Source organism: Falco peregrinus, chromosome 10, assembly GCF_023634155.1.
Source record: "Falco peregrinus isolate bFalPer1 chromosome 10, bFalPer1.pri, whole genome shotgun sequence".
NCBI classification, from domain to species: domain Eukaryota; kingdom Metazoa; phylum Chordata; class Aves; order Falconiformes; family Falconidae; genus Falco; species Falco peregrinus.
In genome coordinates this window covers 28,393,696-28,409,247 of record NC_073730.1, presented here as the reverse complement: position 1 = coordinate 28,409,247, position 15,552 = coordinate 28,393,696, and the positions used below count along the sequence as shown (strand labels likewise).

The 15,552-nt window shown below is 39.5% G+C and overlaps 1 protein-coding gene across 2 annotated transcripts in view; it reads right to left on the bottom strand.

Annotated features, from left to right (window-relative positions):
* ZFYVE9 (zinc finger FYVE-type containing 9) overlaps positions 1-15,552 on the bottom strand; it is a 61,614-nt gene that overhangs the window by 13,535 nt on the left and 32,527 nt on the right. For both annotated transcript variants that reach the window (XM_055814863.1, XM_055814862.1), the window contains exons 6-10: positions 12,884-13,060; positions 12,384-12,553; positions 11,493-11,616; positions 9,637-9,759; positions 8,256-8,411 (exon numbers count right to left, since the gene is read on the bottom strand). In XM_055814863.1, coding sequence (XP_055670838.1) covers positions 8,256-8,411; positions 9,637-9,759; positions 11,493-11,616; positions 12,384-12,553; positions 12,884-13,060 — 750 coding nt within the window. The remainder of the gene's footprint in view (positions 1-8,255; positions 8,412-9,636; positions 9,760-11,492; positions 11,617-12,383; positions 12,554-12,883; positions 13,061-15,552) is intronic.

Genomic DNA, 15,552 nt, shown 5'->3' with positions numbered 1-15,552 from the left:
CATACTCAGTGACTATCCCTGGTAGGAAGTCAGTTTTGTAAGAACACGCACACATACCTTCATTTCTGTACCTGACTGACTGAGCCATGCCTGCAAGAGTGTTACCAGGAAAATACGTACAACCAAAGACCTACCACCTCTCCCAGGGGAGCAGGGAGAGAGACTAGCCTCAATCATTTCTGCGATCTGCCTGTTTCGTGAAGATCTGCCTGTTTCAAGTAGCAGAGACAGCGTAATGGAGGGGATGATGCATCCCAGGGATAGCCAGGGAAGAGGAAGGATAGCTCAGGCCAGCGTTGCTGCTAAGTGGTACCTGCAACCTCCCCCTACCACTACAAAAGCACCCAAAGAAAGGCTGTTTTCAGTGTCTCCCAGATATTCAAGGGGGTTCCACTGCAGAAGCTGCTGTCGACTGAACTAAACTTACAGATCCAGCTGCGACTAAAGGAGGGATGTGCACCTGGTCAAACAATTAATGCCCACTGGTTGTCCCTCCATTTGGGCAAACCACTGGGGTGCCTGCTCAGACCCATATTGAAGATCTGAGTAATTTTAAGAATTATACAAAAAAGTGTTTATTTAATTAGTATACTTCATGTAAAATGCAACCGAGAGACGACACAAGGGAGAGCCATCACTAATTTTTACTCAGTTCTACTCTTTGATGCTCTTAATTTCCAAAAATGTTTACACTGGAATGGCTGAATGAATCTGAATGTTGATTAGATTATTATAGCATCCAACACAGTATTTAATATTAAAGCAAAGAACCATGATGTGGTTTTATCATTATTTCTTTTATCAAATGACAACAGCAGCATGCAAATAGCGTACAGAATAGATGATCACAATTCTCCATAGGAAGATGTGAATATTAATAGTGCTGATTTGCTCTCAAAGAAAACCACCAGTAATTTCAGAGAGCGCAGTGTGGTTGATCACACTGCTCATGAGGAACCACGGGGGTTCAAGGTACTCATGCAGACCTCCTGGGCTTCTGCAGTAATCCCAGGCCTTCCCACCTGCAGACAGAGACTGCTAAGTAGGAGTTTTTCCTCTTTCTCCACCGTCTCAGAATGGAGTGTTTATATTTGAACTGAAGGCAGGGATGTGCATGTTGGAGACATGCACATCGACTGCACAGCAGCTGCAGGGGTTTTCCCTTTTACACACAGGAGACACACACGGACACACAAACATTGGGTTTTAAGTAAGTAAAAACACGAGTCACAGAAGTGCAACTTTGACATCCTCAGTAATACAAGTATGATCTTCAAGTTCAGCCTTGTCTATTTTTATACTGCAAAACAGCCTAAAAATTGCACGTAAGCATTTACAAATGCAAGAAAAATACATACAGCAGGTATAGTTTTGGCCAGCAAAGGAAAAGTTAACCAACGAGTCCTTTCAAGTCTGTCAGTTACTCTACGAAAGCCCCCAGTCACACCAACTCTCCCTAAAACCAGCACCACCGTGAAAGTAACACAGCTATTCCTGCCCCCACTCCGGAGATGTGGCCATGCTACTTTGTGTCCCTCCAGACCACCTTGGCACAACCATCACCACCTACTGCTTGCTGCCTTCACATGACCTTTGGATCTCCAGCTTGAAACACAGCTACTGGCAGGTCTATAAACAAACGGCTCCTTTTATACTCCACGTTCAGGGGTTTCCTTGCTATTCAGATTTGTGAGCACCTTAGCAGATTTATTTTTTTTTCTGTACCCATAAAGGTGCTGGCACAAACGAAGTTCAAGTTCTGTGTTAAAAAGCGTCAGGCTTCGACAGCCCAGGCACCCCATGGCTGGGTGCGGTCCATTCATAGCTGGCCGCTACCCTGCGAAGCTGATTTGTAATTTTACAGATACACACAAGCCAGAGCTGACACCATCACCCCGATCAAATTCCAGAACTCCCACAGTGGCTACAATTTATGCAATGCTTAGCTGAGTGTACTTGATGAAAAGTAGCTACTGGTCAAACTGAAGGACTAACATGATTAATAGAGCCACATCAAATGTTGTCAGCTGCTGAGAATCATTGATCCTGCCCACGTGCAAACACGTTTCTCCGTCAGCCTGTGCTGTAACACTATTGCCGGCTCAGTGCATACACTGCTAATGCACCAACTCGGGGGTCTTGCTAGTGACTGCAAACCTATGTATCAATTGGTGTTCATGAAAAAGATTTCCACTTACGTAAAATAGCTGCTGCCACCTTTCTATCTCAACTCCGTTCACTTGCTTTTGCAATTCCCACCTACCCTCCCTAGTCTCCTCTTCTTCATCTACACTTCCTTTCTCCCCTCCCATCTGTTCTTACCCAAACAGGCCCGACAGCAAAATTACTTGGTGAGGTTCTCTGTTCCAGAGACATGACCATAATAATCCTTTCTAACCTTCAAATGTATGAAGCATGTGAACTGCTAAACTGAATTAAATTCTGCACCCTTTTCTGAAGTATTTTCTGTGTGAAAGAGGCTAGCACAGTGAAGCTGTACAATACTGTACCGTTCTGAGACGTGTGGTAGTGCCCACTGGGATGACAAAGCAATCAGACATTTCCACTTGTGACTGTTGCCAAGCGCTGCAGCAGAAGGGGACGACTACTTATTTTTTCCGTTTCAGGAGATGGAGCTTCAAGACTCACACACTTGGGATGCCTTAACAAGAATTTTTTCAGCCAACGGAAACATGAAAAAAACCAACCTCAGAGTGGAATCTGCAACTCAGCTCTTCAGCACTTTGCTACCATAAACCACAGCATTATAAATCACTCCTCCTGACACAAGAGCTCACACAGTGCAAGCTCCAATAGGTTACCACTGTTAAGAGGACAGACTAGGGGGATTAGGTAGTTGTGCCGCAATTCATTATTTATAAGAGCATGCAAGAGCCTGCTATGTGGAGAGCATGAGGAGAATCAAGCATGTGTTTTCCTGCACTCCTCTCCAGTGCCTTTTTCAACCAGCAAACAGAAGTTAAAAAGCCTCTCTGGGCTTTGGGCTTGTCCCACAAACATTTCTGCACTGATCAGGGGTTGTTAGCCCCTCCTGCCACATCTTTGAAGGTTCCAAGCCAAGGCCCCACTCATAAGTTGCTATTACCAGCGTGACATAGTCAAACCCAACCCACTGCACCATTACACATTTTAAGCATAGAACTGTGTTTCAGAAGCCTATAGAGAAAGTTTAGCTGTCAGAAAAACCTTCCAAAGAAAGCATGTAATGTAATTTACAAAATATCACAGCTTTCTTTTTAAAGAGGTAGTCTCACAGCGAACAAAAAGGTGCCTTTCCTTATACTAATTTCCTGCACTTGCCATCAGACATTTGACATTATTTAGGAAGTGCCTTAAGTGTGCATGATGCATCTAAAGCAGCTCTGCAGGAGGTCAATACTTATTTTCTTCTCGATTATGCTGGCTTACCCTTGACTTTAAATCCTAAACAGCTCTATAAAGCCCTTTAAAAAAATCCTTTTATCCACTGACGTGAATTTCTCTTCAGTCATGATCCATGCTGTTTTGAATTCTTCACTTAAGTATCTTCCTCTGATGAACAATGTACTTTGTGTATCAGTTTGGTAATCTGTTCTGGACTTAAATAAAATAGTTCATACCAGGAAAAGTAAAGAAAAGGAAGATTCCTACATTTGTTTATTGCCCTCAATATGTGGCAAAGCCAGCTAGGTGCTTTTGCCAAAACCAGTGAGGATAAATTCCTAATTTTATGCTTCATATCTTTTGGTTAATCCCAGGGCAAGAAGCTGGTATTAGCACCCAGTCTCAGGGAAGGCATACATACGTGGCTTGGGGAAGTTAGCTGCATCTGCCCAGCCTCATTCCACTGCCATCGCTAACAACCAAGAACTGCCAAGTACCCAACCCCATGCCAGCATCCTGAAAACCCAAGCATTTCGGTTCTGTTGCAAGAGATGCAAAGCAATATTCAGCTGGGAGCAATCTTGCCAGATGGATTTTCTTCAAGAGCAAATGAGCACACAGTCTTCAGAAAAGCAATACAAACCCAGTCACTACCACACCAAGAGCCACAAAGAGCCACAGAAGAGACAAGAACATGAATATAACATGGTGGCACAACACATCTGTAGAGATGCCAACACTGAGAAAAAAACATATGAAACTCAACATTCAAAGTTCTGACCATACTCAGCATTTTTTTACTGAAACACATCAGCAAGTAATCTGAAAAGAACTTATTCATATTGGCAAGGGGCATAACACTTCACTTACTGTCACTGTGAGTGTAGCAGTTACCAGCACCCAAGACTTCCCCAGACTAGTCTGTGGCAGTCTTCCAAACGATCACTCTCACATCTTATAGGATGTTTGATTTTGTACCCATCGTACCACATTACAGTTGCAGAGGTGTATTATTCACCTAGTTAACCTGTTCTTTGTTCAAAGCATCTACATGGGCTTCTTCATAGATCTACTCTGTATTAGCTACCACCTTATTTAACTAAAACCAGGCTGGGTAAGAAATACACAAAACTGACTGGGATAAATCCACCCTCACCCAGAGTATCTCCAAAACCAGGGTGATCACAAAGCCATTTCAAGCTGTTGCCAGATTTGCATTTTCCCTGCAAAAGTAACAGTAGCATTTATTGTGTTCCACCAAAAAGTTGATGCACTAGGGCATATCTGGCAGCTTTGTATTAACACATTCAACTGCTTCAAATACCCATTCAGACAGACAGAAGTTCCCATTTTTCCATTCACTAGACCTCCTGCCAGGCTTGTAGCCAACAGACAAGGATAATCATGGGATTACTACTACAAGAGTACAACTACTAAAACCACAACAGAAATCATTAGCTTCCAATTTCAAAACAAGAAAAGCAGCGCAGCAGGGAGCTTGATGACGGGAGGGCCAGAGGAAAAATACAGTGATGGAAACTGAACAGCAATTAATACTTGCCTTCATTAACAACTTTACAATTTATTATAACTCACATGCATACAAACTTATAGTGAAAAATGCCATTTTTCCTTCAAAATCTCTCCACTGTTTCACAATTATCAAGCCCTAACACCAGACTAGCTTGAGGACCTCCTGCAACAAAACTAATGAAGGTTCGGGGCGTTGCTGTACCAGACTGACAGCTACGCTGAAATGGGACATGAATCTGAACGACAAACTGCAAAGCCTTGAGTGTACGGACTAAGTGCTCCTACCTGCAAGCCTGAGGCCTCGGCTCTGCTGTCATGCCTTGCACGTGCTAGAACCATACTCTGCAAATGGCTGACAGCAATACCTAGCGCTGAGGGCAGGACTCATCTCCAAGAAATAAGTTAGTCTGAAGAAAGCAGAACCATCTGGGAAGAGGTACAAGTACATACAAGTTTGTGTTTCTAGGCTTGAATGCAGAATTCAAACTTAAGCAAGAAAAGCTAGCAAATAAATGTGACTCATGAAAAAATAATTTTCTGTAGATATGGGCTTTAATTAAATAAACAAAAGGGGGATGCTGCGTTTTTCAGCTGAAAACAAAACCAAGAAACCTGAAATCACTCCAAAGCAAAATCAACAACACTAACAGTAATTCTTGTTTCCATTCCAATAAAAAATACTATATGTGTCTTTTTATTTTATGACTGTTTTTAGGAAAACATTTACTAAAGGAGATAAATAAAAACATCCACAGAGTTATTTCAGTTTCCTGATGGCAAAATACATTTAAAACAACATATTATATAACGAAAAATAAAACTGTGAAGCAGGGTTTTAAATAGTCTCTAACTTCCAATGCGAATTCTCGTTCACTCTCAATGTCTATCACCTAATCACCAGGAGAGGTGCAGTACCTCTGAAATGAACAACTTGGGAAGCATGGCTCCATCTACAACAGCATGCAAACTGCTAACACTCCCAAGGGATTAGAACCACCAAACTGAAACCCCTTACAGCATCATATCCTGTCTCTCTGGCTGAATAACATTTAAAACAGCCGGAGTTGCAAATATGCTAATATATACTTCTCCCTCTCAAACACACATGACTAGGAAAGAAAAAAGGATGGATACTCAGAAACAGCATTACAAAATGCTATGGGAATTTAACAAGGTGCTACGGTCTACAAAAACTTCAATGTGGTTTGGTATTACGTAGCAACTCAAAGTGTCTATCTACTTCTACTACACGTCTGATACACAACACAGAGCAAATCCTACCAAAAGAACATTACACAGTTGAATGCTTAAACAATGTGTCCTGGTTTTGGCTGGGATAGAGTTAATTTTCTTCCTAGTAGCTGGTACAATGCTGTGGTTTTGATTTAGTATGAGAATAATGTTGATAACATACTGATGTTCATTATTGCTAAGCAGTGTTTATACTAAGTCAAGGACTTTTCAGCTTCTCGTGCCCTGACAGTGAGAGGGCTGGAGGGGCCACAGCTGACCCCAACTGGCCGAAGGGATATTCCAGATCATAGAACACCACGCTCGGTATATAAACTGGGGGGGAGCTGGCTGGGAGCCGCCAATCACTATTCAGGGGGTGGCTGGGCATCGGTCAGCAGGTGGTGAGCAACTGTACTGTGCATCACTTGGGGTTTTTTCCCTTGGGTTTTATTCCTCTCTCTCCCTCTCCTCCTTATTACAATTATTATTGTTGTTGCTGTTATTATTTAATTTTTTTAACTTTATTTCAATTATCTCAAACATGGGTTTTAATTTTTTCTCATTCTGCTCATCCCACCAGGGTGGGGCAGGGAGTGAGCAAGTGGCTGTGTGGTACTTAGTTGCTGGCTGGGGTTAAACCATGACACAGTGAAATTTGGTTTCTGATTAAGAATTGTATGATAGTAAGCAGCTCTTTGCACCAGTGCAATTGTAGGATATCAAATTACTACCACTAGAGCACTAAAAAAAGAATTCCAAATACATTATGTAGGAGTTATAAATTATGCATTTCTGTAGTGTAATTATACAGAACTTCATTGCAATATACACACCAAGCTGGATTTATATGTGCAATATACATAGATATACACACACATGCAATTTTTCATATCTCTCTCTCTGAATAACATCATAATTAGAAGATAAAGCATTGCAAAGGAAGTGAGATTCAGAAAGGTATTTGTTTGCAGTGCACATGAGATCCATTATGACATGGAATAATAGTGCATTCTGAACCTGGCAACCTCTCTGAACAAGCTGACCTTTGTTGTATCAAGACATTTTAGGAAATGAAGATCTTTTTCATTATTTTATTAGCGTTGGATTCAGTCACTCCAAAGGCATTGCAAATGATATGCAGAACCCTTTGTAAATGTATTTTCAGTACATAACTTTAATGTGATCCAATTTCACCTCTGGAAAACTAGCTTTATTTCCTAATCAGTGGAACCAAATACTTGCATTTTTCCTTATGCAATAATTTTTGAATTCTAGGGTCCAACAATAGCTAAAAGTGGAAGCCCATTTACTTAGCAAATGTAAAATGTGTAAAGGTTTACATAATACAATGTTGCAACTGAGATACTAAAATTCAAAATTCATGGAGAATTCCTGCAATGCCCTGCAATTCATTCCAGACACACATATGCATACATATTTGTATTACTTTTGAATCTAAATACTATCTCCGTAATGTGGCAATAGACACATACATTGTGGAAATCAAATTTCTGAACTACCTGGTTTGGGGATATCTAACATACTATCCCACAAGGATTCTCAAAGTTTTCTTTCTGCATCTTTAAAAAAGCTACCCTGACTTCAAGCTGGGAAAAAAAAATATTATTAGCAGCAATGTCATTAGCGTACTCATGAGCCCTGCTGAGCATCCTACTACACTTACTGCTAAATGAAGTACAGCACTAATTTCAGATACATTAGCCGTATTCAAACTCCTACCCCAGTGCCTAACAGAAGCAGCCAGAGCAGACACTCAGCAAAGGCTGAGTCCTCCTGCTCCACTGCTGTACATGTCTGTTTATAGCCCAAACTTTTTTGTTCTGCTGGCATCCAGAGGAAGGCTGGAAGATCTCTGGAGCAGCTCCCCAGGTTACCAGCACCTCATTAATACTTCTATTTGGTGAGAAGAATATAACACTGGATATGAATAACCAGTAAGAACTCAGCCCCCTATCAGCTTTGATCCTTATTCTCTTTTTATATTCTTTAATACAAGAATAGCCTTTTGCCAAATGACAAAAATCTGCGTATCTGACCCAGTACGATTATCTGTTCAAACCATTTTTAACAGAGAGCATTCCTACCTGCTAAGGCATCCCGGTAAAGTTGCACAAAATGGTTAAAGATATCCTTAGGCAAACATTTCTCATCAGGCAAACACTGCAAGAGAACGACTATCTCCGACTGCCCCACTGCATGCATGCCTTTTGTAGTGAAGCACCAGCACTTCCTGTTCACATCTGCAGAGAGGAAAACATGTATCAGAACATAAGATCAGATTGCCATAAAATATGCCTAAATTTCACTATAGGAAGATAACTCTTTCAAGAATCAGTTTTACAGCATGCTTCGTTGTGATATCTGTCCCACAGACAAATTAGGTTCTATATCTGTTACTTCACAAGCAAGCACATCCAAAACAAAAGAAGCTCAATAATTCCCAGTTTACAGCTAAGGAAAAGCAAGAGCATTAGAGCTCCCAGTCAGATCTTGGGATTAACACCACAAAGCAGACTTTTAGCAGTTTCTGTATCCAAATTAAAGGACAGGATTTAAATGGGAATGAAGGAACCTGGGAAAAGGCCAGGCTGTTGGCTGTGTATATCACGATCCTGACGGCTAAACCAGTTTTAGACAGTAATATGTCTCTCTTAAGATCGATAGCTGGATGTCAGATGTTTTCAGAAGACATCACTGTGTTGTTCTGTTGCACATGAATGTTCACATAACTTCACAATTAATTTGCTGAGAATACCAAGTTATCAAAATAAAATCTTTCATCTAATATGTATATATATGCATACTGATGACATTTTTATATGTAAAAAATTATACTGCTATCTAACCAGATGCTGAACTGTTTATAAACAACATCTTAATTTATTGTATGAACTTTTCATAGAACCAAAACAATTTACTGCAAAACCCTCCTCAGTTTCTCAAATGTTTTCTTAGCCAGCAGAGATCACCTGAGGTACTACCACGAGAAGCCATCTGCACACCTCCCCATTCATTCCTCCCTTCCTCAGCATGTGTACACACACACAGAGTATAGAAAATGATACAAGAGGGGCAGAGTGGAAAGGAACGTGTGAATTACTATGGGATCCTGTCTGCTTTTCCAGAATGGGATGACAGGGAAATGAGTTAAGCAACCAAAGCAAGAATAAGTGATAAAATACTTTGCCCTACCAAGTTGGACAGGAGACACTGATCTCCAGTCCTGAGACTGGAGGCTCTACCAGTCTAGTTTGTATTTTCTACACAAAATCATCTGTATCGATGTCTAAACCACTGGAAAAGAGCCTTTTGTAATTTAACTTAATATGACTAAGTACAAAGTTTTCAATACACGTGCATTTTCAGAGACTATCCCACCAAATAAAAACGCTGCTGTTCTTACTAATAATATATATAACATTTTCCCTCTCATATCCCAAGCCTTATTTAATAATAAAAACTTACAATTTACTATTTTTACCATGGACAGCAAATTAGCATTTAAAACAAATACAAGAGGGTCAGGGCCACCATCCTCCAGCTGCTGCATGACAGAGATCTGAGAAGGTCTCTCTTCTACAGCATAGTCTACAAAAGAAACAAGTAAACACACGATGAGGTGCTTAACTTACTGGTACAGCACTCTACATTATAATCTGATAACCCCAATTCTGATGCTTTTTGCTTTTTTGACCTTTAAGAAAAACCTTATTTAAGTATCACTGGTTTGATTGATTGTTTCCTAGGCTGGTATTTTCAAACTTCAATAGCGTTTATGTGCATAACTGCGGTATAGCCATTAGAAAAGTGCAGCTTGTTTCATAAATCAGATTTTTTTCAGTATCAACTGGAGGAGAAAATAGAAATCCAATTGAGAAATGTGTCAACTGAAATCCCAAATGACAAAGAAGTTAACGATTGTTCTTTGTATCACAGTAAAGGAAGAGAGCACTGGTCCTGGACTACAAACCTCAACACCTGGTCTATCTTTATGTCACATAACTTAACATTTTGTGTGCATTAGCTACCAGAAGATAACAAAGAGGGTAACACTATGTAAAGCAACATTTTTAAACAAACACAGAAGGTCTAAATCCAGCGCACAATGGATCCCAACGTGAAACTTCAAAAGCATCTATAGTGTCCCTCTATGATTAGATTCAGATGACTAGCAAATCAAAATTTTTCATCCATGTGATTATAACCTACACTGCATTTAAACTTTAACAAAAAACAGTTACACTGATGAAAACAGATTTTGAAAGAAATCTATTACCTTTCCAGTTAAAATCAATCTAGAAAGAAAGGTAATTTTGCTTTCTAACGTGTAAAATGTTTTTGGAATCTTTTTAAATAGAATTAGAATATCAGAAGTAAAATGCTGCAAAGAAAATTCAGTGTGTGACAGCATACACATGAAACAACATCAGCTTAGCACACAAAACAATTTACGTGAGGTTATCTATATCGAAGCTGAAAAAGTATACTGTTGTTTCACTCCTTTTTTGTGGAGGAGACTGAATAATCAGGCACCCATATGAACAGCTAACACAGGATGGAACAGACTTGTTTTGAAATTAAAAGCTGCTCACATTTTGGTTTTGACGCTATCCTGCAATAAAACGTTACTTCCAGCTTAACATCAGAAATGCACTGTACCAGCAAAACCTTTAATAGGAATTAAAAAAAAAAAATCAAAGATGAAAACATACATTAATCCCAGGAACATATTAAAGGTTGTAATGAATCAGGCTGTGGAAAGCAATTGTCAGATAAACAAATATATACATTTTTTTAATCTTTTACAAATTAGTTTTTAATTTTCTGAATCCTTCTCCATTTGGATACTCTGGAAGGGGACATCACAATTACTGAAAGCTTCATGGTGGGCCACGATGTGCAATAGTGCTGTTGAATGCAGTGCTTGGGGATGCCTCAGACAGAGCGGATGTTCCAAGAGAATTTCAGAGAAGGGAAGCATGAATATTCATAAGGCTAATTAAAATGTATCTCTGTGTCAAACATTCCCCACAGTCCGATTAGTGAAGAAATTAGCACATACTTCTGGACTGAAGTTAATTTTCTTTTTGCTTCGTGTTTCACTTCTTATAGTAATTTCATTGCAAGATGGGGTCCTTCCTGGATGCTAATAAGGATCAATGGTGCAAATGAGTGTCACAACATTTAGCCACGAGTACTTACCGTGAATTTCTTCAAACACTCAGCATATTGCCAGCATCTTATTATTAAAATATACACAGTAACTATTACGTTAATTGTAACTGGTAAGCAAAAAGCTAGCTGCCAAATTATACCCTCACCTCCTTTTACTCCAGTGGAGATGAGAATTGGAGGAAGACCATCTTCAGGAATTAGGTTCATTGCACTGCCAACAGGACTGCCAACCTGAGTTATATTTCCCGAGAATACAGAAGCATTATCAGTCTACAAGAAGAAAACAAGAAGAAAGGACAACATTACAAAAGTAATAATGATAAAAATACAAGAACTCACTGACTATATTACTACATGTAGGTGAAGGAGCCTGCGTCTGCTGGAGAACTAGAAGTACCAAGTAATTTGGCTCTTTAACAACAGATGATCATGTGACAACTCCTGTAGATGAACTACTACTAAAAAGTCTGCTTAGACAGAGACTGCACCTCCCTTCTTTAGCACCACACATACCCATTTCTTTACAAAATCTAAATCTACCTATGCCCATCTGAACTTTTTGCAAAGCCTCAATTCCACTCGCACGGAGAACGGTGGATTTAACATTGTTAGATTATGCCTGCGCTTTCCTGCATACCTCATTTTATGAGAAGTGTCAAGCAAAGTATTTTTATGCTTCATGCTATGACATTCTTTCAAACTCTTTACTGATCACCACTCAGCTTTTTTAAAACATGCATTACACAAATATCCTTCATACACAGGCTCTAAAGCCAAACACTTGGAAGCCCCCTAGCACACAGACTTCAAACATTGCTTAGTGCTCTGCCTCGTAATAGTTGATTTCAGTTCAAAATACATGGTTGTTTCAGCATTCTGCAAACATTAAAATAAATGAGGACACTTGCCACACAACATACTAAGATGAGCCTCAACTGATTTCATGGATCAGTCTTACTGATACCTCCATCAAAGCTAATATACAACTCATGACCAAAGCAAAGACGATATTTTGAGCAGTGATAACACTTGCTTACTTCTGCTGATGAAGTGTTGTTGGTCACGGGCTTTGATGGATCATGTGACACTGCTAAGGTTCCTGTAGAAGTTGTTCCAGCCACTGTCAGTTTTGTTGCATCGGCAACTTCTCCGTTGGGTAATATCCCATCAGCAAACCAAACACGCCTTTGTTCTCTAGGTTGAGCCACTAGAGAGAACATTTTACAAAATAAGATTTAAGATCTCGCAGCAACATTGACTGGAAAATTTGAGTACAGAAAAGCAAAATGAAAAAAAAAATAGAGCAAAACATGGACTGGAAGAGACTTAAGACATCATCTAGTGCATTTCCTAAGGCAGCATCATGTCTAAACATACCTGCTGAGAATAGTTTACTTGTTCTTAAAATCCTGATGTCCCTACTGAGGGCAGAAATATCACAATTGGCATTAGCTAGAGTATTTGGAATGGATGAAGTGCAGATATTACTTCCAAATTCCTACTACAGGTAAACTTAAAGAAAAAGAAGTACTCTTACCTTCTGCTCCAGGATGCTTTAGAACTCCCACAGGTACCATGACAGTGGGAGGCGGAGAGCTCAGGGCGCCCGAGGCCTGAGCCTGCTGCAAAGGAGGGATAGTAGAACAGTATTCAGCGGGATTGTTAGGGTTAGGACTCTGGCTTGAGGCACTCATCATGTTCTCCCAGGCTTGAGCTAAAGCAAACAAAGAACAAGAAACATGAACACAGAGGAAGGTATCGAACAGTCCAGAATACTGTGTTAAGTTCTCAGCTACAGTAGGTATGGACCCTGCCACCTTCCAAAGACCATCTCTCTTCCTTTATTTAAAAGCCCAGGAGACTGTAATTAAGCAAGAAAATCCATAGCAGGAAACGAAACAGCACTGGTTCTGTGCAATAAAAATATCAGTTTGTACAGAAATATTTTCTGAAAATTACAACAGTACACTTGGACCAGAATGTTGCTTAGCTCCTCATGCTTCATTTTGTTTCATCTTCTAATATTTAACTGGTAACACTCAATTCTTATATCCATGTACATTTATCACACTGTATGGACAGACGAACATTCCTATTACAAGTTTTACTATCCACAGGACACTTGAACAGATTCATCTTTTGTATATGAGAAAAAGCACCTTGCCTTTGTTTATATCCAGGGCAGACCAGTACAGATCAACAACTTATATCCTTAACTATTAAAAAAAACCTAATACTACTAACTCTGAAGGCATGACTTGAGCCTTAATTCAATTGCCCAAACAACCACACATATAATGTCTTTGTCAACAACATCCATCACAGGGAAATCTCTCCTCCGGCTAGTGAAACAGACTGCAACCCTAAAGTACTACTACTTTTTCATCTCTAAGGAAGACTTGTAGCTATGAAAGGTACCAGAAAATTCATATGTATGCTTGCACCTTCAACAATATTAGTATGTTACAAATAAATGCACTCCTCTAGTCAAGCATAAATATCATGTCACCTAAGCTCTCAGAGCAGCTATAAAGCCTAAATAAATCAGCATATCTTTGGGTTCCTTTGGCTATGAATTGTCAGAAAACCAAAGCAAAAAAATAACAAGACCAAAAGAACTCAAACAGAACACAGCCGAACATAAACCCCTTCTGCTTCCTCGCATCAACCTGTAAAACCAATAGAGTAAAATGCCTGCCAATGAAAAAAGTATTGACATTTCCATTTGAGAAGATTAATTAAATTGAAGTATTTTTAACAGCAACTCTGTATTCCTTTAGAGTATAGGTCCTGAAAGATGGAAGTGTGAAAAACACGCAAAGAAAAGTTACATCTCTAGGATCCCTTTATTAGAAAAGTCTTAGCATGGTAAAAGAACATTTTTAAAGCCTTCTCTAAATCAAGCGAAGTGCCAACTCAGCATACCTACCAATTGAAAATACAGTAAAAATAGTGTTGGAAACTTATTAAACACATAGCCTGACCATGGAAAAGTGCCAGAAAACATACAACCCTCCCCCCACACCCCAATGAAACAAACCAGAGAGCAAGCAAGCAAATGAAGTAAGTGCAATTCCTACCCCTGGTTCCAAGATGGTACAAAGATTAATGCTTAACCTGCTGCACTGAGTGGAAAAAACCCCAAATCTGTACCGACAAAGAAACTGCAAGGATCAGGAGGGATCAGATACGATCGGGCTACAGGTTAACTAACCAGTAACCAAAAGCATCATCACAAAGCACTGCAGCAGGGATAGAAACAGAGAGGTAGCCCAGGGCAAGTACACCTAAGTATGCAGACAGCATTCTCCCTGTAATAAACCAAGCAGCGGTGTCACTGTTCACTGCCATTAATCTGTATCTGTCCTGGCAACAGGACAGAAAGGCTTTTAAAAGGAAATCATTATAATATGATCAATTTTATTCTGCCTTTTTACAAGAACGCTTCTGGATTCCACTGAAATATTTTCAGATTCTTCCCTTCCCCCAGATGGAAACAAATCCTACTCACCACCGAAAGGAGCCAGCTGTCTTTTGCCAGGTGTATGTGTAACTCCTTGTTCTTGTACACCTTGAAATGTGTGCAATTCTCCATCTCAAAATGTAAGATTTTAGCACCCCTTCAACGTCATCATCAGGACTCTGTTTTAATTTCTAAACATTACAACCTACAATTTCCTGTCACCTTACACATTTGGCCTACAGTAAAGAATCATTAATAATTAAAACCTATCACTGCACACTGATTAATCTTTAATATTTTTGAAACAGAAAAATTATTCCTGTTTAATAACAGAAACTGTCTACTAATTTTGGATGCTCACCTCAAGACTAAGCACTCAGTTACTTTCAACTGAACCTGCATAGTACTGAACTTACCTGGAGAAAAAATGAAGCTATGAGCTTCTAAGTTTAGTTAGATGCTGAACAAATTAACAGATCTTTCTGAAAACAGCAGTCCAAATAACCTACTATACAGTAACATGTAAAGATACCATTAAAATTACCTTATCTGAACACTGACATAAAACAGAATTTTCCTAACTAATTCTTGTTTAAAACTACAGCAGCAATCTTTTATTAAGGTCTCCGAAGTGTGACTAAACATTTGCAGCAACAGAGATTCCGTGATAACTGCTGAGTAATTATCAGGGCAGTTAGTTATCCTAACAGTTAAAAGTTTATACTGACTTCTCATTCTACCTA